The 21,623-nt window shown below is 61.3% G+C and overlaps 6 protein-coding genes across 7 annotated transcripts; 4 read left to right on the forward strand and 2 right to left on the reverse strand.

The window, feature by feature from the left end:
• The first annotated feature begins 1,226 nt into the window (after positions 1 to 1,226).
• LOC62_04G005681 (uncharacterized protein) lies at positions 1,227 to 3,313 on the forward strand. Its single transcript, XM_062772229.1, has 3 exons — positions 1,227 to 1,652; positions 1,712 to 2,548; positions 2,600 to 3,313. Exons 1-3 carry the CDS (start codon positions 1,558 to 1,560, stop codon positions 2,955 to 2,957), a joined length of 1,290 nt encoding a protein of 429 aa, XP_062628213.1. The 5' UTR covers positions 1,227 to 1,557; the 3' UTR covers positions 2,958 to 3,313.
• Positions 3,314 to 4,967: 1,654 nt separating this feature from the next.
• On the forward strand, positions 4,968 to 8,525 carry LOC62_04G005682 (uncharacterized protein). The gene is made up of 3 exons (XM_062772230.1): positions 4,968 to 5,658; positions 5,888 to 6,163; positions 6,369 to 8,525. Exons 2-3 carry the CDS (start codon positions 6,038 to 6,040, stop codon positions 8,289 to 8,291), a joined length of 2,049 nt encoding a protein of 682 aa, XP_062628214.1. The 5' UTR covers positions 4,968 to 5,658; positions 5,888 to 6,037; the 3' UTR covers positions 8,292 to 8,525.
• Positions 8,526 to 9,569: 1,044 nt separating this feature from the next.
• LOC62_04G005683 (uncharacterized protein) lies at positions 9,570 to 13,054 on the forward strand. Of its 2 annotated transcripts, XM_062772231.1 has the most exons (3): positions 9,570 to 9,776; positions 10,418 to 11,761; positions 11,830 to 13,054. In XM_062772231.1, the coding sequence occupies exons 1-3, from the start codon at positions 9,769 to 9,771 to the stop codon at positions 12,917 to 12,919; spliced, it is 2,442 nt and encodes an 813-aa protein (XP_062628215.1). In that variant the 5' UTR covers positions 9,570 to 9,768; the 3' UTR covers positions 12,920 to 13,054. The 2 variants fall into 2 exon arrangements, with proteins under 2 accessions (XP_062628215.1, XP_062628216.1); XM_062772232.1 differs by lacking the exon at positions 9,570 to 9,776 and having other exon boundaries at positions 9,800 to 11,761.
• A 577-nt stretch (positions 13,055 to 13,631) lies between these two features.
• Positions 13,632 to 14,762, forward strand: NDUFS8 (NADH dehydrogenase [ubiquinone] iron-sulfur protein 8, mitochondrial; the record flags this gene model as incomplete). The annotated part of the gene is made up of 4 exons (XM_062772233.1): positions 13,632 to 13,956; positions 14,330 to 14,494; positions 14,574 to 14,692; positions 14,751 to 14,762. 4 exons carry the CDS (start codon positions 13,632 to 13,634, stop codon positions 14,760 to 14,762), a joined length of 621 nt encoding a protein of 206 aa, XP_062628217.1.
• A 245-nt stretch (positions 14,763 to 15,007) lies between these two features.
• Positions 15,008 to 18,608, reverse strand: IDE (Insulin-degrading enzyme; the record flags this gene model as incomplete). The annotated part of the gene is made up of 8 exons (XM_062772234.1): positions 15,008 to 16,529; positions 16,570 to 17,173; positions 17,214 to 17,379; positions 17,418 to 17,507; positions 17,546 to 17,872; positions 17,909 to 18,163; positions 18,204 to 18,234; positions 18,277 to 18,608. 8 exons carry the CDS (start codon positions 18,606 to 18,608, stop codon positions 15,008 to 15,010), a joined length of 3,327 nt encoding a protein of 1,108 aa, XP_062628218.1.
• A 1,203-nt stretch (positions 18,609 to 19,811) lies between these two features.
• moc3_1 (Transcriptional regulatory protein moc3) lies at positions 19,812 to 21,297 on the reverse strand (the record flags this gene model as incomplete). The annotated part of the gene is made up of 2 exons (XM_062772235.1): positions 19,812 to 20,038; positions 20,087 to 21,297. 2 exons carry the CDS (start codon positions 21,295 to 21,297, stop codon positions 19,972 to 19,974), a joined length of 1,278 nt encoding a protein of 425 aa, XP_062628219.1. The 3' UTR covers positions 19,812 to 19,971.
• Between the last annotated feature and the right edge of the window lie 326 nt (positions 21,298 to 21,623).

Here is a 21,623-nt window from a genome sequence, read left to right on the forward strand (position 1 = left end):
GTTGGGGGCGCGGCGGCGGGGGCGGTGGTGGCGGCGTCGAGGGGGTAACACTGTGTGTACCGCTGCTGACTGGCAGTGGTGTGACTGTGTGTGTGTGTGTGCCCAACCAATGTCTGAGATGGCGGTACACTGGTTGGGCACCATACCCGTGGGTCGCCGCCCGCCCACCTCCCACCCCCTTGCCTTGTGGTACCGCGCCCCGCTACTGCCCGCAGCGCGCGTCTGCGCGTCGCGCTTGACCCAGATCCCTGGGGTTATTGTCACTGGTTTCTTTTTCCAGCTCGTTGCCCTCGTTGTTGTTCTTGGGTTGCCATGCCCTCCTCTGTCGTCTCCTTCACCCTGCGTTGTTCATGTGCAACAGACGAGAGGCACAGTTCGTCTAGCGTGTGTGATGTGTGGGCACAACCCTATTGATGCAAGAGGCGGAACGGCGACGGTGAGTGCAACCACCACGAGGACGCCGACAGGGGAAGCTGAAGCAGGGTGGGGGGCGCAGGTGGTGGAGTGCAGCGAGTGGCAGTTTGTTGTTGGCAGTGCTGCCTTGCTTTGGCTATGCTTTACCAGCCAGGGCAACGGGCCAGTCCCGTGCGACGCGACGACGTCAGGGACGCGTAGCGCGCGGGGCATGCCGGTTTCAGAAAGTGACCGTTGCGTCCAGGGCACTAAGGGTCCTCGTCGCGTCCAGCCATTCCTATTGGCACCCGCTCAACTTGAGAGGAAGGCTCGGGTCACGCGCGCGGCATCGCGCCGCATCCCTCAAACAACCTACCCTAGTGGCGCGTCCTTGATGCGTGGCGGATTGCAGCACTGCAGGGCAAAGACGAGAGAGCGCGCCTGTATAAACGGCATGGCGTTGGCGCGCGCCTCGTTTGGCGCAGGGGTCAAGGTCACCGGCAACGGCACGGGGTGGTCCCTCGTCGTGCGATTCGTTCACTCTGGCGTGTGTGCAGGTTTTTTCTTAGATGTCGCCCACGCACCACGACCACCACCCATTTCGAAGCTTCTCTCCAGTCAAAACAAAGACTAGCGGGTCTCCACACAGATCTTGGTCACTAGCGGAATCAAAACCACGTGGCATAGACAATGTCTCCGATGCCTCTTTTCAGTACAATGCACAGGCGGAGACGCGTCGCCACCCATACAAAATATACTCCCGTTTGTGCGACTGACTTTTGTGCCCTGAGAAGTCCATTGTAGTCTGCGCGCCTCTTGTCATGTCGACGACACGCCCCCTCTTCCCTCGACTTCTCATCATCCACCCCTGGTTAACATTGGTTTCTTGAACACACCCATCCACCCTCGACCACGGTCTCTCGACAACAACGGCGCGCCCTCGAGCCTCGCCACTCTCGACTCTTCGACACTCGACGCGCATACACGAATCAGCATAAGCAGTGCATACGGAAAATCGAGAGCAAAGCGAACAGTGCTCAAACGCCGATCCCACTCCCACGCGCAACCGGCCAGGCCTACGACGTGACACCAACGACGCGTCCACATTACTCGACCCATCCATCCAACGCGTTATCGATTGTCCTCTCTCGCGTCGCAACGGAAATGCTCTCCCCGCTCCCCAACGCTGCTGCTGCCCTCGAAGCTCCGCGCACGGTCGAGCGTCGCCGCCGCGGTCGCGGTATCGACTTGATGACTGCGTGAGTGTTGTGCACGTGTAGAGCCAAACGTTTGCGCGCGCGTATACTTACACAAACAGTCACCCCACACCACCGCGTTCTCACGAGCAGGGACACCTCCCAACGCCGGTGACGGAGCGTCGCTCGGTCAAGCACCACCACGGGCACGGCCAAAAGGGTGCGAGCACAATGTTACCCACTCCGCAAACGCTTCCGCGCAAGGTTGCGTCTCGTGACGACTCGGGTTCTGACAGCGCTGTGTCCATGTCCCCGCCATCACCAAGTGGCCACACGACGTTCTTCTTATCATCAACATCCACCGCGTCATCAGACCGCGTTGCTCACGGCCGCCGCCCAGGACTGTTATTTGCCCAGCAGATGGGCCTGGCGGCTGGACCATCAACCGGCGGCACCGTCAAGTTTGGTGGACGCCTTGGAGTTGGTGTGGGAATGGGCGGTGGTGTGCGCAGCGCTGCTCACGGCCCGGTGGACAAGATTTCCCTTGGATCGGCGCTCGAAGACAACCCATTCATCGACACACCCCAAGTGGCCGACTCGAAGCGCCGCGTCTCGGCCTCGGGCAACCCGTTCATCTCTTTCTCGCCAGCTCCGCCCTTGTCGCCGGGTGCTGAAACGACCTACATCCCCCAGCTGCTGCGCCCCAGTGCGGAGCGGTCGGTGTCGCCCAATCCCCCGCACCACAGCGATGATGCCCAAGCGATGACTACACCAACGAGGCCCAAGACGGTGATCAACCCTCCTCTGATGTCAGCGCGCGAGGACTCCACACCACCCCGTGCCCGTGCTCCACAGCGTGAGCTCATGGACCTGGACGACAACCCGTTCATTGCCAAGCCCGGCGAGATTGTCAAGCCCCACCCAACGCGTGAAGACCGCCCGCTCGTCACCTACGTCTTGTGAGTTGAGCCCCACAGCCCTGTGCCTGCAACCTTTACTGACTTGCGCAGCCGTGGTGCTAAGAAGGTGTTTGCCAACCCATTCGTGCACCCCAGCACGCGGTATCCAGCTGCGGAACTGGATGTGTCACATCCCGAGTTTGACACGCACCCATGTCCACCACCACGACTCCTCTGGCCGACCAACGACGCCTCCAGCAAGCGTCGTCTTCCGCGTGTGGAGTCGATGGAGATGGACGTTGATGCCGGCATGCTGTCCGAGGACGACGACGAGTTTGTGGCGGCGTCGAGTGACAGCGACGACGCCCCCCCGGTCCGGCGCGGACTGTTGTTCGGTCAGCCTGCCAAGCGCACCGTCGACGAGGGCACCCCTCCCTCAGCACGCAAGCGTCGCCGCAGCGACTTTTAGGATGTTTAAAGCGCTGCCCAGATCCCCATTGTCTGTCGGGGATCATGGCGCACCTGCATAGTATTAGAAGTCAAGTTTCTTGGTGCTTGATCAGTAGTCATTAGTATTGTTCCCCTCCTCCTTGTAGGTAGTCGCAAGTTGCGCACACTTTGCAGCCACATTGTCCATTCCAGAGGTACGACTTGCACCGCCCTTCACACGCACTCTTTCCGTATAATGCGGTGTATGGAGGAATGTCATTTGTGCAGAATGAAAGCAATGTGGTACCTCGAAGTGGATGGAGCCAGCCAAGCCCAGACGTGAGTGTCAGTGCATCTTCAGGTGTTGCCACTGACTCTCGACTGGGGCTCCCAAAGTCTGGCCCCTGCTCGTTGCCGAGCAACAAACAAGTCGGGGTATAGATAGAAGAAGGAGATAAGTGAATGCAGCGGCGGCCACACACGGACAGACGGCCGGTGCAGCCAAGTTACATAGCCGGCGGAGTGTCTGCAGCAAGAGTTGGCTTTCCCGGGATTCCACGCACGCGCTCCACTCCATGCATGCACCATGGTGATTCAGAGTCGCACTAGCTAGCCATAGCCGGGCTATTGATAGGGTGGCGGGGACGACAACAGGCCAGCATCGCGATGATGATGATGGTCACTCAACAGGCAAGTGATCACAAGCGATCAATAGCAAGCGAAGCTGGCATCCGGACAAAGAACCGCCTCGCGAAGTGGAGCAGAGTGCACGCCCCGATCCCCACAGAAATGGCTTCCGAAGCCACGCACAGGCAGTCACTTGACCACCTCGTCAAGATCTCGACGCGAGGTTGTGGTGTATGACGCCGACAAACCGAGTGTTTCAGTATCTATTGTCTGTGTGTCACGGTGTGCGGGTATGGGCTCCATGTCGGACCGGGCGGGCGTGTGAGCTCGCGAGCTCGGTACGGAGTTGACGGCGGACGGAACGGTCGGGCCACGAGGTCGGAACAAATCGGCGGGGTCCTGGGCGGGCGTGCGTGCGGTGACTGTCAGCGGCAGGGCCGCCGCATGACTCGTGGTCGCGGCGTCACCTCGGCCCGACAGACTTTGTGCTTTTTTTGCTCTGGTGCCATGCCGTGCCGCTGCCGCTACCTGTCGATCCCCCCTGGCCTTGCTGCCTGTGCTGCCTGCCTGCTGCCCCCAAAAGGTAGTTAGTTGCCAGGTCCAGGCCAAGGTTGGGTTGGCCCTTTTGGGACGTTGGGCCGCACCCCTGACCGAATAGCGCGGAAGCTGAGGATTTAGCTGCACCAGGCAGTGCACAGCCGACGGCGACCGCGCCGACGCCGCTGTTCCCCTGCACTCCTCTGCTACTGCCCTGCTGCGCCGGTTTGTCGGGTGTTTGGGTGCGTTCCCTTTGCTAGCCAGCCAGTGTTCCCTGCTAAAAGGGGCAGTAGAATTCTGGGCCTCGGGCGGTTCAGGAGGCATGCTCAGGACAGTGGACCACACGTGGGAGTAGTAGTGCAAGTCAAGCACGGCAAAGCACAAAGAGGTGAATGGCTGCCGCCCGCCGTTGCCCCGGCCCATTTGCCTTGCCCTGCCCTGTTCTGCCCTGCCCTGGTGTGTTCTCAATGGCCGGCAATAGATGGCGTGTTGACGCACCATGCAGCAGCAGCTGCCCAAGCGGGGTGGCCGGGGGCGGGGGCGGCACGCGGCAAGCGGCGGCAGTGGACTACTGCACGCGATGGATTGGTGGCTGCGCTCATGAACATGTTGCGGGGAGGTTAAGGGCTGGCCAAGTTCTAGGTCGGGGTTAGGTAGGGGTTGAACGCAGCAGCACTGCCAGGCCAGTCACGCCAAGTAGCTGCAGCCCATCGCCAGAGCCCAGCCCACGCGCGCCCCGACACGACACGCCGCACGCAAGCACGACGCACCAGGCCAGAGATATCGCTTGCCTGTAGCTGTTCGGCTGACCCCAACCGACATGGCCGATTGGTGAATGGCTGCCTGCGAAAACGGAAACCACATCCACCTACACACACCCGGCATTGGGGGATTTCTGTTCTTGTCTTGTCCACTGCTTCTTCATCTTCCACACCGACACCACACCGCGGCCTGCTCGCTGGCTGCCCAGACGCTTCCACTCGCCGCAAGGCATCGCGCCCACCGTCTGGAGGGTAGCTTTTTACTTTTTCTTAACAACCCACTCTACGCACCGGCCGCGCGCGACTCGTGTTGAAGGCGTGATACGACCTCACCCGGCCCGCAATCCCGGCTCTCTCATTGTCTTAGAGCCGCTTTCGCTTTTTCACCTTGACAAAGCAAGCAACCGCTGCTAAGCTTTGCTTTGCATCTATCCACTTGACCTGGCCACCACCACCACCACCACCACCGTCGACGGCGACAGCAACGCGCGTGCACTTGGCCGCTGCAAGCTCCCAATCCGACAAGCCGACTCTTTTGGAGGCGCCGCCAACGGGACGATCTGTTCCAGAACGCGTCGATTCCCGCCATACGTCCGCTCCTCTCTACCCGACGCCAAAACCACCCCGTGTGACCTCTTTGCACAAAGTGAATGGAGCTGCTCGCCTTGCTCTTCACCCGACTGCATTAACCACCACTCTCCCCGTCCGTTTGTTCGTCCTACTCGGCGGCGACGACTGGTTTGTTATTAGTGACCGCGTAACGCTTCACTTGTGGGCGGCGGCTTTAGCCCCGAACCAACAAACCAACAAACCTCCGTGAGTTAGCAAACCCGGCCATCCACAACAAAGCCGTTCAAACCTGCTCGCTCGATGCTGCTGCTGCTGCAAACGTGTCGCTGTCGCAATACTTTTGCATCGCACCATCACACGCACGCTGCCTCGTCGCACTGCAATGGGCTGTGCGACGCTTTGCATCGCAGTGACTGTCCGATTACCCACACATTACGCACGCTGCCGGGGCCCAAAACTGACGCGACGGACCCAGAGCGTCCGCTATTTCCGCCTGAACACGTCAATCACGGTATAGCACCTACGCAGACGACACCGCCACCCACCACACCAGTACGGCAGCACCATCACCACCACTCACACCTACGACGTCGACCCCACCCACACCGACTCCACCGCCGCCGCAATGGATGACCTCACGTCGTTTGAAAACTACTGCATCGTGTGCGACCGACTCATCGTCGCACCTGCAGACCCAAATCCAATCGACCCAGTCGCCAAGCCAAAAAAGAAAGCGCAGGGAGCCATCAGGGTGAGTGTTGTTTTTCCAGACTCGTTGTGGTGGGCCATGGTGGGGCCGGTGGGTCGCGTGTCGCAAAACGAATTTGTGATGCAGCGCACCACAGGCCGATGTACCTTGCGAGATCTCAATACCTCGCGGCCCCACATGGTTCAAGAGACACACAAACCGGCGTACACGGCGTATGGTGACGCGGTTTACTAACCACGCATCCCAGATTAAAAATCCCGATGGCACCACGACGACTCGCACAGCAAGCGGAGTTAAGACGACGACGACCACGCGTCCTACGCTTAACCTGCGTCGCACAAACTCTGCAGTTCGCTTGGCAGGGCAACCGCCACAAGCAGGTGGCGACAAGAAGAAGCGATCAAGTTCTGGTGGATCAAGTGGAGGCAACAGTGGCAATGAAGGTGGCGCGCCACCATCGCCACTGCCAATGTCGCCCATAGACAAGCCTCCAGCCTCAGCTACTGCTACCCCCAACCCCGCCGAGGCGCCCGCCACGCCGCCCTTCGTGTCCACCATCTACTGCTCGCAAGAGTGCCGGGATAAGGATGCTGTATCGGCACCCGCCGCTTACGAGGACATGGCTCGCGCCTTCGGTCTCGGCATCACGACCGACACCAAGGGCAGCTTTGGCATCCGCGCGTCGCCAGTTGGCCCTCCTTCCCCTCTTCTGGGTTCGGACACGGACACCAACTCGTCGACCTCGGCGTCCATTGCCGCGACCATGCTCGCGCCCAGGCGTCAAGATGGCTTGCCTAGCGATGGCTACCCCGCCGCATCGGCTCCCAAGACGATGGAATATTTCCGCATTGGCCGCGATCTCCCTGACGAAGTTTGGGCCGATCTCGAGCGCCAGCGCCGCAAGTCAATCTCAAACGGACAGGCGAAGATGGGCGGCACCGGGATCCAGCTTCTGCAGATGACGCGCCAGCGTTCGGGCCAGTCCCAGTCGGGCACTTCCAGCGATTCGCTTTCGTCCCTCTGGCACGGAAACACCGATGAGGTGGCCGTTCACCGTCCCAGTTCGGGCAACGGCGTTCTCCGTGGCTTCACTGCTGCGCACCCTGGCGTCCATCGCTCCATGTCGGCCGCTTCCGTCGAGGCGTCGGCCGGCACGCCTCCTGCCTTGGCAGCCGGCGTCCGCCCGATCCCTCGTTCGGCCCTCTCGCAGACTTCTCTCGGCGGCCTTCCCTCCCCCGGCCCTGGCACATTCGCCGAAGTTGGCTCGGCGCCGTCGCACACTGCCTTCCTCATGCAGGCGTACGCATCCAACTTCCCCAACCGCGATGGAACCACCCCTTCGGTCTATTCGGGTGCCAGCACTCCGAACATCGTTGACAGCGGGCGCAACTCGATTGGCGGTGGCGCACCGTTGCAGCGACCCAGCTCCGGAACGATCCGCGCTCGCGCTCGTACCAACTCTGGTGCTGCGACGTGGGACTCGCTTGGCAAGGCCGAGGTCATTGAGCGCAGCCGCAGGTCGCGTATGGACTCGACCGGCAGCGAGATGGACTTTGAGACACCCGTGTCGCCCGAGATGGCCCGCGGTCGCTCGTCGTCTGTCGCGTTCGACGTCACCCCCAAGCAGTCGCTCGAGATTGAGAACGGCAGCTGGCAGATTCGCTACGCTGCGCCGACGGCCAAGTACGCGACGACGCGTGCTGCGTCGAGGAGCCGCAGCCGCAGCCGCCCCCGCCGTGGCTCGTCGTCGCCGACCGAGCCTCCCATTGTCGAAGGGCAGCCAACAACGTCTCACAGTGGCGCTCTTGCTCTGCCCATCCCGTCGCGTGCTACGCGCGCGTCGGCTGCCGTGCTCGCCTCGTCCAACTCGACTGCTCGTGCCCGCACTCCCCAGCAGACTGGCCGTTCGCTTCGCACTCCGCCTGTCCTTTCTTCTTCGACGCGCCTGCGCACCTCGTACACTGCGCTTCCTGATCTCGCTGCCCTCCGCATCGGCTCGACTGGTTGTGCTACGACCTACGTTTCTCCCGACCTTGCTTCGTCTGCTCCGTCGCGCAGTGCTCCTCGCCCCGGCTTTGACTGGGATGGCAAGTCGAACCACCTCACGTACGAGCTGCCCAGCGGTGTGGTCGCCAACCCCAACAAGGGTCTGTTCTACTTCAACGCGTAATCTTGTTACAACTGGACAAACTACCGATACCCATATCATACCCGATAATCGCACAACTACTACACACACGCACAACAAACCCAACCCAAACCAAACCTTTTCATTTGTCACAATTACTGCATATTCCCCAACGCATTTCACTCCATTAGCAGTTTGTACTCCCACCCGCGCGCGGGTGGCCGCCACGAAGGCGTTGTAGTGATGAGAAGAGGCATGAAAGAAGTTGCATCGAGCGAAGTGTGGCGAGCGGAGCGAGCCAGTGTGTGCCGTGCGTCTCACCAGATGCGCCACGGACAATGTCTGCGGCCTCGCTGTCGAGGGATAACTCAGTGTGGGGATAGGCAGAACCATGCCCGTCGGACAGCGACATGGGGCGGGGGTTATGCGAGCTAACAGGTGGGGCAACTGGGGCGCCATGGACAAGGTCGAAGTCGTCTGGCATGTGCTCCGCATCGTGCCGTGCCAGTGGGGACGCTGACGGTTGCGTTGCTGTAGGCAGGTGGCGGCAGTTGACGTCTGTTGCTGAGGTACGAGACCGCGCGGCTGACTTTTGTGATCGCCATTGCAGTGCACATGAAGCGAGTGCCAAGGAACACTGCCTCCTTGTGCGTCACACCGCTGCTTCCCACCTCGGTTCGGCTCCACTGAACAACAACTTGACTCTAGAAGCAAGTAGGCACCGTCCCTCCATGTCTATGTGCGCTACACTCGTGACGTCGATAGCACGCACACTTTGCGGTGAATGCCGCACCGCAAGCACATGTGGCATCGTCATTGTCCTCTCAGCTGATCAGTCGTAGTGTCAGCCACCAGCCACCACGGCTGTGCCACTGCTCGCTCGCTCGCTAGCTCGCCGGCCGACGGGATCGGAGAGGAACGGTGCTGACGTCGGCCCAGGCTGTCATCTTGGCGCCGCGCGAGTGAGGTAGCGAGCGAGCAAGGCAGCAGCAGCTGGCTCGGCGTCCTTATCGTGGTGCCCGAGGCCCGAAGATGACGGGAGTAAAAATTGCGCCGCCCACCATAGCTAGCGGCGGCCGACGGCGACACCCAGGGCTGGAACGGGAGTAAATGCACTGACTGGCTGCTAGGGGACATTGCCGCGCGCGGGGCGTGGGCACCCCACCGACGGGGGTCTCGGCTGCAGGCAGGGGCTGCTGCGCTGCGGCTGTGGTGTCATGCTGCCTGCCTGCTGCCTTGAGCTGCCGCCCGCCCGCCTCCTGCCGCCTGGCTGCCTGCCTGCCTGCACGCGCCCATCAAGGTCACACCACCCACCCCCCATCTACCGCCGCCGCCGCCCACACCACACCACACCATACACACACACACTCCAAGTGACAAAGCTTTCGCCGACAAAGGAAGGACTACGCAGACGATTGTGCTTGCCGACACACTTGGTTGGTCCCAATCAATCGCCAGGCTGCAAGACCGACGCCGACAGCAGCAGCATAATATCCCCACCCATTGCATCGACCCCGCAATGCAGTCGTAAGTTTCCTCTTGCTTGCCAGTGTGTGCCAAGTATAGCGTCGTAGTTATTGCTGCTGCGTAACATTTCGCCTACGCACGCGTGCGTCCAAGTTGTTACTGCTGCGGACGGACGACGCCCCCCCACACACATCCCTCACCCCTCCTCCCCCTTGCGGCGCGCTGCGGCACACACGGTCCTTCGTTGCAGCCAGCCAGCAGTCATTGCAGGCCGCCGCATCCATCCATTATCCACTGCGACGTCGCTTTTGCCGCTGCTCAGACCACCTCTGGCCTCGCTGCTGCCGACGACATCAACGACCACGCACGCGAGACGGGCAACACTCCACACACCCGCGTCGTTGTCTTTCCACTTTCACCGCCTTGAACCTCCCTCCCTACCCCCCTCCCCCCTCCGTCTCATCCAACAACACCTCCCTCTGGCGTGCTCGTCCACCTCTTGTCGTCACGCCCCTCCAACGCTCGCCGATCTCGCCCCCCCTCTAGCACACATCGACTAGCTTGCTGACGCTGCACGCGACCTGTTTCACCCCCCATGAAATCATTCCACCACCGCCAACAATAACTGCCACCGTACCTCAACCACCCCCCACCAACGACGCCCTTTTACTCAACCTCGTCGTACACCCCCCCTTTCACAGGCCTTCAACCTCTGCCAGTGGACGTCCGCGCCGGTTGCGTTCAAGAACAGCAACTGTCTCGTTCGGACAGCCGAGCTCTTCAAGCTCGACAGCACCAATATCCTCCCCCCCACTCATGACTCGCGACCCCTCAACCGGCTTAATGTCTGTCGTCGCACTGGCCCCGCCTTCGGACGGCTACGACCCCATCGTGCCGATGCGGTTCGACGCCGGTCGCCTGGATCCCTCTCGGATCGTGGTCGGCAATCGCAGGTCATCAAAGTCGGTTTCGGGTGCACGACCACCACCACTGTCGACGAGTGCGACCAGTCATCGCACGTTTGAGTCTCCAGGACCTTCAAACGCAACTTTACAGCCTGTTGCCGCCGGTCCCAGCACCCCGTCCGGCGGCGGCGCTCAGACAACGCGTCGTAATGGCCTCAAGCGTCGTATATCCACGCCAAACTTGAACAAACGGACATTACTGCCAGAGGATGACCTCGAGTCGGCCCCCGAAGGACCCGACGCCTCTCCTGCCGCCACAGCAAGCCTCTCGGCCGCCACTGCAAAGGTGTTTGAGACCCGTGCACGCTCTACATCCACGTCAATAGTCGTGCCCCAGTCACTCGACGACCTCCCGTCATCCCCTACAGAGCCAGTGCAGACCCTAACAGGCCTCCCGCCAGCACCACTACGACTCCCCCTGCCTCAGTCGTGGTCAGATCTTAACAAGGACAGCCCAATACCGCTGACGGATTCACCATCCTCGACCATACTCGAGTCGGCTTATGACCTTGGCGATGCCGTCGTGTCCCACCTCATCTCATGGACAAAACCACGGTCGTCACATCGTTCCACCCGCGACGGAAGGAGATCTTCCGATGAGGACTCTGAGAAGGGGCTGGATGGCTCCGAGGAGGACGAGGCGTTTGACGACGACGATGGCCAGACGCGCGTCGGCATGGGTCGTCGAGGAAGTCGCTACTGGGGCTTCTTCTCCCCAGAGGGAGCTGTCACGTCGCCCGATAGCCCCAACAGCTACTTTGCGCTTCCAACACGCCCTGATGAGCGCCGACGTAGTTCGATCGCCTATCCGCTGTCACTCCCGACCCCGGCGCTCTCGACACAGTCCTTGTCCCACGGCAACTCGCGTACCCGTCGCCGTGCGGCGTCTCGCGCGGCCGCCCTTGCCGAGCAGGAGCCAGCTGATGGCTGGTGGGTCAAGGTCTACCGCACCGTCACGGCTGGCGGCAGTGGCAAGACGGCAGAAGTGCTCCGCGAGCTCGGCTGGACCGTGTCCATTCTCGCCGGCCTCTTTGTGCTGTCTTTCCTCCTCGTGCTCTACACGCTCCAGAGCCTGCCAATGTGAGTAGACTTTTTATTTTGGGCGCTCGACCCATGCGGCGGCCGGCCAGAGCTAACGCCCCTCACAGCACCCAGCTCAAGTCGCTGCCAAAGTCGACGACCGACCTGCAGCTGCTTTCGGCAGAGATGCGCGCGTACATGGCTGGCAGCAACTCTGGCTGGTGGCACACTGTCCTCGTGCTCACCTACGTCGGGTGCTGGAAGCACGCGTGGAGCGTTCCCGGAGCCGTCGTGCTCAACATTCTCATCGGCTCAGTCTTTGAACCGGTTGCGGCCTTGGCGCTTCTCACAATGATCACCGCTAGCGGATCTCTGTGCGCCTACATGTTGTCCCGACCCCTGGCGCCCCTTATCGCTGTCCTGTTCCCCAAGCCCCTCGCGCTGGTCCGCGCGGCATTAGCGCCCGACTCGGTCCCACAGAATGGCAACATCCAGATGGTCCAATTGGGCAGCGACACTATCACGCCCGTCCAGGTATCGCAGGACCCGGCCGAGCCCCCGCTGGGTGCTCCCGAAGACCGGCCAAACGTATGGCGCCGACTGCTGCTCATGCGCGCCATGGGCTTTGTGCCTTGGTCGGGCATGAACGTTGCATGCGGTGTCGTCGGTGTCGACTGGCGCACGTTCTGGCTCACGACGGCCGCCGGCAGTGCGAGCTGGAGCTATGTCACGGCGTCGGTCGGCAACATTTTGTCGCGCCTTGCCCTGCCGTCCAGCACTGCCAGCCTCGAGGAGGGCCACGGCGAGTCGCTCACCTCGCTACTCCGCGACCCGTCGCTCATCGCCAAGCTCGTCTTCCTTACGCTCCTCACCATTGTGCCAGTACTGCTCAAGAAGCGCACGGCCTCGGCTGACTCTGATGACGAGGACGACGAGCCCGAGCAGCCGAGCACTCCCGACACGCCATCTGTCCTCGGCCTCGACACGTCTTCGCTCGGCCACGGCCGCGAGGGCTACCCGTCCGAGCCCCCCTCGCCCCTGGCTGCCTCGCTGGCATCGTTCACACCGACACCACATGTGTTTGATCTGCTCAGCTTTGGGCGCCAGGCCATGCGGCAAGGGGTGCGCGTGGTCGTGGGCACGGCGCGCACCGCCACGACTGGAGCGCGGCGACTGGTGACGAGCGTCGTGTCATCGTCGTCGTCGTCGTCGTCGTAGATTTGAATTTTTCTCCCTTAATCGCATTGTTCCTCCCGCATCGTGTAGACTAGTCATTCGTCATGCTAACAATAATACCGCTGTGCGGCGGGTCTGGGCCACTGGCTGTGGCCGTGGCTGTAATTGTCTAGGATGTATATATTGATGAGTAGCAGCACGAGCGCAACACGAGCGAAGCGAGGGTTGCGGCGAGGCCGTGGGGTGAATGGGAGTGGCGAGGGAGTGAACGAGCTGGGTGCAGGCGGTGTGTGAGTGAGTGTGGGTGGCAATGGCGATGGTGACGGTGTTGGTTGGCTGGGCCGAATGCGTCGTCTTGGCGCGATCCACCCGCGTAGCCCGCGACTAGTGCCTGGGGCATGCATGTAGACTGTGCTGCTCCAGCGGAATGGATCCAGTGACGCGCTGTGCGATGCAGTATGCATGCCGTCGAGGACGAGCGTCAGTCGTCTAGGTGTGTGCATGCGTCTGCCGCCACATCCACCATCACGTCACTGGTGATTGGCGGAGGAAATGCCACACGCGGGGAATCCCGGCGGTTGCGAGCTGGAATGGCGACGGCGTGAGTGGGTGGCTGTGGGCTGGGGTGACGCTGGGGTGTCTGGTGCCGTCCGCCAGGGCTGCACCACTGGCAGGCCGTCGCACTCGGACTGGCACTCACTCGTTCAACGCATCACAACGACCTCACTCCGCCGTCACCACACCACCACTCAACATGTCCCGCCCTCTCGCGCGCCTCGGCCTCACGGCGCCGCGCGCCGCGCTGTCTCGCCCCTTGCTCCGGACCTTCGCCTCGAGCGCCGTGCGCGCGGCCCAGCCGGCCAGGAAGGACGAGTACGCCAACGGCCCCTCGGCCATCGACAAGGCGGCCCAGCTCTTCTTCTTCACCGAGATCTTCCGCGGCATGTGGATCACGCTCGAGCAGTTCTTCCGCCCGCCCTACACGATCATGTACCCGTTCGAGAAGGGCCCGCTGTCCCCGCGGTTTAGGGGAGAGCACGCGCTGCGGCGCTATGCGAACGGCGAGGAGCGCTGTATTGGTGAGTTGGCGAGCCGCGAACCCGCCGCAGGCGGGTGAGCGGCGAGGCAGGAGCCTGTGGGCTCGCGGTGGGACCGAGGACGGAGGACGAGAGGCTGGACAGACAGGCAGGGGACGATGGCTGCTTCGGAGCTAGGTCCGACGGACACTACGGCTTGCTCCGAACGTGCTTCGCCGCACCTGCAACCCACGCCGCCGCCGCGCCGCTCCCGCAGAACAGACGCTGGGCTGCAGCTGTCCGTCTGGAGCAGGCAGCGTCAACGAGCCGTTGGCAGTTGTGTGTCCACTTGCTCCGACAGCCTGGGCCTCCGTTCCGACATCCCACCCACCCCGCTCGCACTCGCTCCGCTCGTGCTCGGCACTAACACCCCCAGCATGCAAGCTCTGCGAGGCCATCTGCCCCGCGCAGGCCATCACGATCGAGTCCGAGGCCCGCGTCGACGGCTCGCGCAGAACAACCCGCTACGACATTGACATGACAAAGTGCATCTACTGCGGTTTCTGCCAGGAGGCGTGCCCTGTTGATGCCATTGTCGAGAGTGAGTCGCGCAGCGGCGAGCGGCGACCGCAGGTCGGCGCGAGCGCGGTGCCCAAGGCCTTCACTAACCACCCCCGCAGCTGGCAACTTCGAGTACACGACCGAGACCCGCGAGGAGCTCCTGTACAACAAGGAGAAGCTCCTCGCCAACGGCGACCGCGCCGAGGCCGAGATTGCGGCCAACCTCCAGGCTGACCACGTACGTGTTATGCTGCAGTCTCAACAGCGACAGCGACAGCCACTAACCCCTTGCCCAGTTCTACCGATAAACTAGTAGTATTCCCCCCCAAAACAACAATCAATGTGGCATAGGCCGTATGAGTTCGATGCATGCGGTGGTTAGAAGTGAAACCATGATACGAAGCCATGATACGGACCCATGATACGAAAGCTATGGTACGAAACCCATGATACGGGCCACTCTGTCTTGTGTATTCTCTACTCTACGCACATGCGCACAACGATACAATGTCTAGGAAAGGGGGGAGGGAGGCGACGATGGCGACAACGTCGGCTACAGCTTGGAGACGACAAGCGGCTCGACAGGGAGCGCAGCCTCGGAAGGCGTGAGCGTCGCCTTGAACGCGTAAATGTCCTTGACCTCGACGTTGCCGTCCTTGAGCTTGACCTCTGCAGCAGGGGCGTCGGCAGACTCGACGCCCTTGAGGTTGTCGGCAACGGCACGAAGCTCGGTCGTGGCCTCGGCAGAAAGCCCTCCGCCCGAAGCCGCCTGGTCAATCGCCTTGTGGACAAACTCCTTGACTGTTGTCAACGCAGGGCTGGTCTGGAGAAGCGCCTGGACAGCAGCCTGGTCAACAGGGACATTGTGCTTGCCAAACGCGGCAATGACCTCGGGGCCAGAGGCCAAGTCAAACTTGACAACACCGCCCTTGACCTGCGACTTGAGGTGCGTCGAGAACTTGCGACGCGTCTTGGACGCAGGGTGAACGGTCGAAAGGAACAGCTCGAGAACCTCAGCCTTGGTCGTAGCCTTGAGGTGCTCAACGTCCGTCTGGCGACGGCTGAACTCGTAGTGCCTGTCGAGAATGCGGTGCCAGAAGCGGCGCGACTCCTCGCCCAGGTTCTTGGGGCTCTCCTCCTTCTTCTCGATTAAGCTCTTGCGGTGGCGCTCAAACTCCTCGTCAGAGAGGTTCTCGATCGTCTCCTTGAGGCCCTCGAGGAATGACTCGATGCGCGTCTCGACGTATATCGGGTCGCGCTCAGACTGCACGAGGACTTGGAAGCCGAGCGTGCTGGGGTTGCCAGTCTGAGACGCCTGGCAGATGTAGCCAAGCTGCTCCTTGGTACGGAGAACGTTGAACGCAGGCTCAGAAGCAATCTGAGCCAACAGGGCAAGCTGAGCACGAGCGGCAGGATCCGTTGACTCGCCAACCTGCGTGTAGAGGATCACACAGTTGTTGACTTCGGCGGGGTTGGACACAGGGATCTGCCAGAAGTGCTCCGAGGACGGGGGAAGAAGAAGCTGGCGAAGGGCAGCCTTCTCTCCGGGTGCCAGGGCGCGGGGTTTGAGAATCGTCTCAAAAGAATCCTGGAGAGCCTTGGCTTCGTCGGCCGAGGTGTTGCCGTGGACGAGCGACTCAACGTACAGGCGCTGGAAGAGCTCGTTGGCAAACGCCTTGACGTCGGCGGGCGTGATGAAGTCGATCTCCTGGAGCTTCTCCCTCTGCGTCCACGTCGCCTGGCTACGAACGTACGACGACCAGTACGAAGCCAGCGAGTACGGCTCGCTGAGCTCAAAGTTCTTCCAGTGGAGCTTGATCTGGTCCACGACCTTGTCGAAGCGGACGGGGTCAATCTCAAAGTTGATGAACTTGTTAAGCATAGTCTCGGTCAAGAGCGCCAGCTTGTCGGTGTAGCCACCCGCGCTGATGCTGATCGAGTCGCCAGTGTAGTACAGGTCAAAGCTGAGGTCGGCAAGCGACGCGTCGTAGACATCTTCAGCGGTGGCGTCGGTGAAAAGGTCGCACAGCAATCTAGCAAGGACAGCGGTGCGGGGAGTGACATGGAGAAGCGGGCTGGTTGGTTAGCACGCCGTAGCAGAAAGGTGCAACTCACGACTGGAGCTCCACATGCAGGTTGGTCTTGGGGAGCCAGAACCGGTCGTCCTTCTTGTACCACAGGCGCGAGACCTCGGTGTCACGGAGGAGCTCGGGACGGAAAGCAGGCTCCTTCACATCCTGCTTGACAACATCGAGCTTCTCGGGGACAAAGAGGTTGGGGCCCGGAAGGCTCAACCCAGGGATGGGAGCTCCGGTAAGTGCCTCCTTCAAGAAGGCATCGTCAAGCTTCTCCTGGTGGTACTGGGTTCCGTAGATGGCCTCCTTCTTGTCAAACGAGGCAGGGACGTTCTTCGGGAGCTCCTGCGTAGTGACGCCGAGGACAGCCGATCGAGGGTCGAAAAGAGAGTAGACTTGCGTCACGAGCGGCTCGTCCCAGTCGCCGAGGAGGTAGTTTGAGCTGACAATCTGGTCACGCGGCACGGGCGCCTGCAGCCAACCACTGAGCTGAGTAACGTAGTCACGCGTCTTGCCGCGCTCCGCAAACTTGAAACCAATCTCGGAGAGCTTGCGAATCTCGTCGTACGCGGTTTCGCTAGGGGCGACCGAGCGGAGCAGTGCAATGTACTTGAAGACGGCCAGAGCGGCGTCCTTCCAGTGTTCTGCGGCGGATCAGCTCCGGCTCAGGGCTTTATTACTCACGCAGGCCCTCGGGCGTGAGCTCGAGCGAGATCTTGAAGAAGGAGAAGCCCGACGCCTCGTGCGAGTTGCCAGCTCTGAGAGAGTTGGCCCATCCCTTCTCCTTGAGGTAGGAGAGCAGCGAGCCCTTGCCTTCGTGGCCGACAAAGTGGGCGACAAAGTTGTAAGGCTAGTCTGTTAGCTCACATGCGACACTGTCTCGCCCACCTTGACCTCGTGCTTGTGGTGCAGGTCTGGCAAAGGGAAGTTGATCTCCAAGGCCCGCATATCCCGAACAGGCTTGATAAAGGTGACAACCTGAGTGATCAGCGGCTGAGTACGTGTTGACAACTTACACCCTGTTGCTCGGGGCCGTAGGGGTGCTCATCAAAGGTGACGCGGACACCATCGCGGCCGGTGAGCGGCTGACCCTCTGTCCTGACGGGTACGGCCGCAAAGCGCTCGCGGACAAGGCGCTCAAGGGTGTCGAGGTCGTCACGGCCAGCAACGGCGAGCTTCATGCGGCGGGCGCAGTACTCCTTCTCCCACCACTCGATGAGCTGCTTGCGCGGGTCGCGGCCAGCCTCCTGAGGCTTTGTCCACAGCGACTCGAGGTTGCCAGTGCCAAACTTGCCGTACGGGTGACCAGGCTTGGACAGGGACTTCTCCAGCTGGAAGAAGCGCTGCAGGGCATGTCAGCAACAGCCCCCCCATCACACCTCCTCGACAATACTCGCCCACATGTCGCTCTGCAGGTTCTTCTTGTGCTCCGAGTTCACGGCGTTGATCTCGCGCTCGGTGCAGTCCTCGGCAAAGAGCGGCTCCACGAAGAAGCCAGCGAATCGGTCAAGAGCTCCCTCGAGCGCATCGGGTGCGACGTCAAAGTAGTAATTTGTCGACGTCATGGCCGTCCATGCGTTGGACCCTCCGTTGTGTGACGAAAGGAAGACCGAGTACTCGTTCTCAGCGGGGTACTGTGTGGGTCAGTGCATGAACAATAGGACGCCCACAAACCTTCTTCGTGCCCAAGAACATGAGGTGCTCGCTGTGAAGCGGTCAGCAAGCCTCTCGTCGCCGTCGCACCCACCAGAAGTGGGCACAGCCAGGCAGATCGTCGGGATCGGACAGGTGTCCGACGCCGACGTCCATGCTCGCGGCGGCCTTGTCGGCCTTGGGGTCGGACACGACCACAACCTCGAGGCCATTGTCAAGGGTGAAGTAGCGGTGCTCGCGGTCCTCGGTGGGCGGCAACAGGAGGTTGACCGGACCCGTGGCCTGCGGGATGGGAGGACAGGGAGGGAAGACGGGTGGCGTGACAGTCATGTTTGTGTGCTGCGAGCTGCGCGACGAAAGCCAGGCCATAAGCACGACTGCGAGCGACACCAGCAGCCACGTAGAAGGCTTTGCAGTAGCGGGCATCACCTTACGGGCCGCCGGGGTAGGAGACGTACGGTGCAATGGAGGCGAGGCCTCGGCGGGCAAAGTGGGATGAGAGGAGGGAGGAGGGAGAAGAGGAAGAAAGGAGAGGTTGATACGGGCGCGGGCTTGTGCTCGAGATTATTGTTGCCTTTGTCTGTGCTCTGTGAGTGGTGCCAAAGGCAGCGGGGGTGGAGAGGGTGGAGGGACGGAGGGCGGTTGAGAGTGGGCGGACGGTGGTGGAGAGTTGTTGAAGGAGCACCAGTCGTGTCCTTTGCGAGGGCAGCCGCGGTTTAATGGAACCGAGCATGCGAACGGGGGGAATTCAGTGGGAGCGGGAAATGCGCCGTGTGTGTGTGGTGTGTGTGTGTGTGTGTCGAAAGAGGTGTGTTCAACGACGACGACGACGAGGACAATAACCACCTGCCTGCTGCCAGTCTGACTGTCTGCCGAGTCGGTCATTGTTCCACGGTAATCGCTCATCGCTCCAAGCGGAGATTGAATCAGCCTCCGCGTCCTGTCGCGTGCGCGGCCGGCTGGCTGCCTTCGCCTTTGCCATCTCTTCTATATTCAATTAACGCGCCTAATACTTTTTCGGGTCGGAAACTGTATCTGCTCGTATTACGACTTGACCCGGTCTCAGGATGAAATCTCAGGGGCACCAAGGACAACCCCCCCTTTTCCCTCACACCCAAACTTGGTGATAAGGTCGCGTCTCAAGTCTTGCCTGCTACTCGACACCCTCCGCAGCATGCTCAGAGACGCGTCAAGAACACCCTCAAACCCCGCAGCACCATCTCTATTTTAGTCTCAGTCATGCATGGTACCAGGGCTGCTGGCCTGTCCTCGATGGTGCCTACGACTTGTTCTGATGCTAATCTACCATCTTCTCTCCATCTCGTCTCTAATCTTGGGGTACCCGCCCCAACGCGCCTATCACTTTTTATACAGGGGCTAGTTGTTCTACGGCAGGAAGGGGTTTACCATCTCCCTTGCCTTGTTGAGGGGCGATTCTCCGTGTTTGACATTATTTACAACATGGGAGGAGGCGCGAGCGGTCTTCACGTCGGGTCTTCACGTCGTCAGCTTCGCCCTCGTTCCGCGTCTTGCGGGTGCCCACTCACGTCTTCTTAGCGAGCCAGGCGATTCGGACATTGGGAATGGAGTGTGTCTTCTATGGTGGATGGGTGGAGCAGTGTGCGAGAGGTGGTAACCGCCCGTTTCCCGTCGCAAACGCGCGCGCGTTGCGACGCCTTTGCCGGGAAGTTGCAGGAGGTTCGTTGAGAGGGACCTGGATGTGTGAAAACTGGGGCGAGAGGTCGTCGGGCCGCTGCCGAACGCGGGCACTTGTGTCGCTGCCTCTGCCTTAGATGTCCCCAAAGGCAGGCACAATTGTGTTGGTCCGCTCATCGTCTAGGAAATAGTGGTCGAGACTTTTGAGACGGTCAGTTGAGTTTAAGCGTATTTGTCTTTCGACCTACAGTTGGTCCCTGGCTTGTGGGGAGAGGTCGTTGGCATCGAGCCAGCCAACACCCACAAGCTCAGGCGATCCCATAAGGAAAGCCTTTGGGTCCCACTCACCCGCACCAGGTCCAAGTTCAGACGTGAGGGTTGGCTCCGACGAGGCGCGGTCTGCATCGACGACGTACGGTTGAAATCTCGATGCATCAGGCGGAGTGGGTATCCCCGACGTAGTAGACGGCGATGGAAGAGGAACGTGAAGCTCCATGTTGCCGTGAGAGACGGGCATTGTTCCCTGGTGCATTACGTGGTGGGTCTGGACCTGAAGTGGTTGGGGACGCGATGCCTGGCCGATGTGGGAGGGGGAGATTTCGGGGGCATGGAGATTTCCAGGGTAAAATTGGGCCTGCCACGGTGCCACAGCGACGCGGGGCATCATTTGCTGCTGTTGCTGCTGCTGGAGTTGCTGTTGGCTGGATACCGACGCGTTCTGAAATTGTGATGCACTGGACGGGCCAGACGACGACGATTCGGCGATGCCAAGTGCTGGGTCGATGGGGAACGCGTCGACGCTGCCGGGACGGGAGGGAGTTGTGGAACGGATCGGGGCGTGCGTAGTGGCAGGCGGTGAGATGGCAGTGTGGCCCTGCAGCGCCTGAGGTGGCGGTCGGTAGTGGTGGTGTCCGGGAACGACGACGGAGCCGACCGTGCTGACCATTGGCAGAGGGTAGTGCGATGAAGGCGTCTCTGCGTAGGACATGCGGGGAGTCATTCCAGGCATGCCAGGCATGCTTGGATCTCCCATGGACGCGGCGACCATGCCGTCGCGAGCAGGGCCCGGCGGGTACATGTATGGCGTGCCGGCAAGACCGTGCACAGTTCCGGGGGCGATGCCGTCGCTGTGCGGCAGTGTCGCGTGCATTGGCGCATGTGGAGACGCGTGAACAGGCATGCCACCGCCGGGGTGTTGCTGTTCGTTGGCAGCGTGTGCGGCGCGAAGGTAGCCCTCGAGCTCTGCCACCTTGTCTTCGAGCTTGCGGACGCGGCTGGTAGGCTTGCCAGAGTCGTAGATGCACTCGCGCTTGAGCTTGGTGCAGTGGTGGCAGCTGGGCTTGGCGGCCGAGCATCTAATGCGGCGCTTGCGGCAGTAGAGGCAGGCGTCACCACGTTTCAAAGGGGGAGGGCGAGGGTTGAAGGGAAGATCGGACGGACCGGCGGTGTTTGAGGACATGGTGGCGCCCGATGATGGGCCGGCATGGGGGGTAGGTGGCGTGTGGCGGTGGGGGGAAGTCTCGCTCTTTGGCATTGTGTGCAAGAGGGAGTGGGGGTAAGGTGGTGTTGAGATTGTGGTGGTGGCTTCTATAGTGCCGACGACGAATGGCGTCGGGGGTCGGGGTGATGGTAAGAATGGCAAGTGAGCAACGGGGCGGTAGACTCCTGGTACCCAACTAGTGGGGGGATAGGTAGGCAGGCTAGGTGCAAGGGGCAGTTGACTGTGTTATCTTTGCTCTTGCTGTTGGGGAAACAAGAAGGTCGCGTCGGCTGGAGTGGCCTTTA

Source organism: Vanrija pseudolonga, chromosome 4, assembly GCF_020906515.1.
Source record: "Vanrija pseudolonga chromosome 4, complete sequence".
Classification (NCBI taxonomy): Eukaryota; Fungi; Basidiomycota; class Tremellomycetes; order Trichosporonales; family Trichosporonaceae; genus Vanrija; species Vanrija pseudolonga.

What these genes read in the sequence shown, in the direction of transcription:
- LOC62_04G005681 (XM_062772229.1), top strand. Translation starts at nt 1,558, where the DNA reads ATGCTCTCCCCGCTCCCCAACGCTGCTGCTGCCCTCGAAGCTCCGCGC. An exon ending in GGTATCGACTTGATGACTGC is followed by an intron (nt 1,653 to 1,711) that starts GTGAGTGTTGTG and finishes TTACACAAACAG; the next exon opens with TCACCCCACACCACCGCGTT. An exon ending in CCGCTCGTCACCTACGTCTT is followed by an intron (nt 2,549 to 2,599) that starts GTGAGTTGAGCC and finishes TGACTTGCGCAG; the next exon opens with CCGTGGTGCTAAGAAGGTGT.
- LOC62_04G005683 (XM_062772231.1), top strand. An exon ending in ACGCTCCAGAGCCTGCCAAT is followed by an intron (nt 11,762 to 11,829) that starts GTGAGTAGACTT and finishes CGCCCCTCACAG; the next exon opens with CACCCAGCTCAAGTCGCTGC.
- LOC62_04G005682 (XM_062772230.1), top strand. Translation starts at nt 6,038, where the DNA reads ATGGATGACCTCACGTCGTTTGAAAACTACTGCATCGTGTGCGACCGA. An exon ending in AAGCGCAGGGAGCCATCAGG is followed by an intron (nt 6,164 to 6,368) that starts GTGAGTGTTGTT and finishes CACGCATCCCAG; the next exon opens with ATTAAAAATCCCGATGGCAC.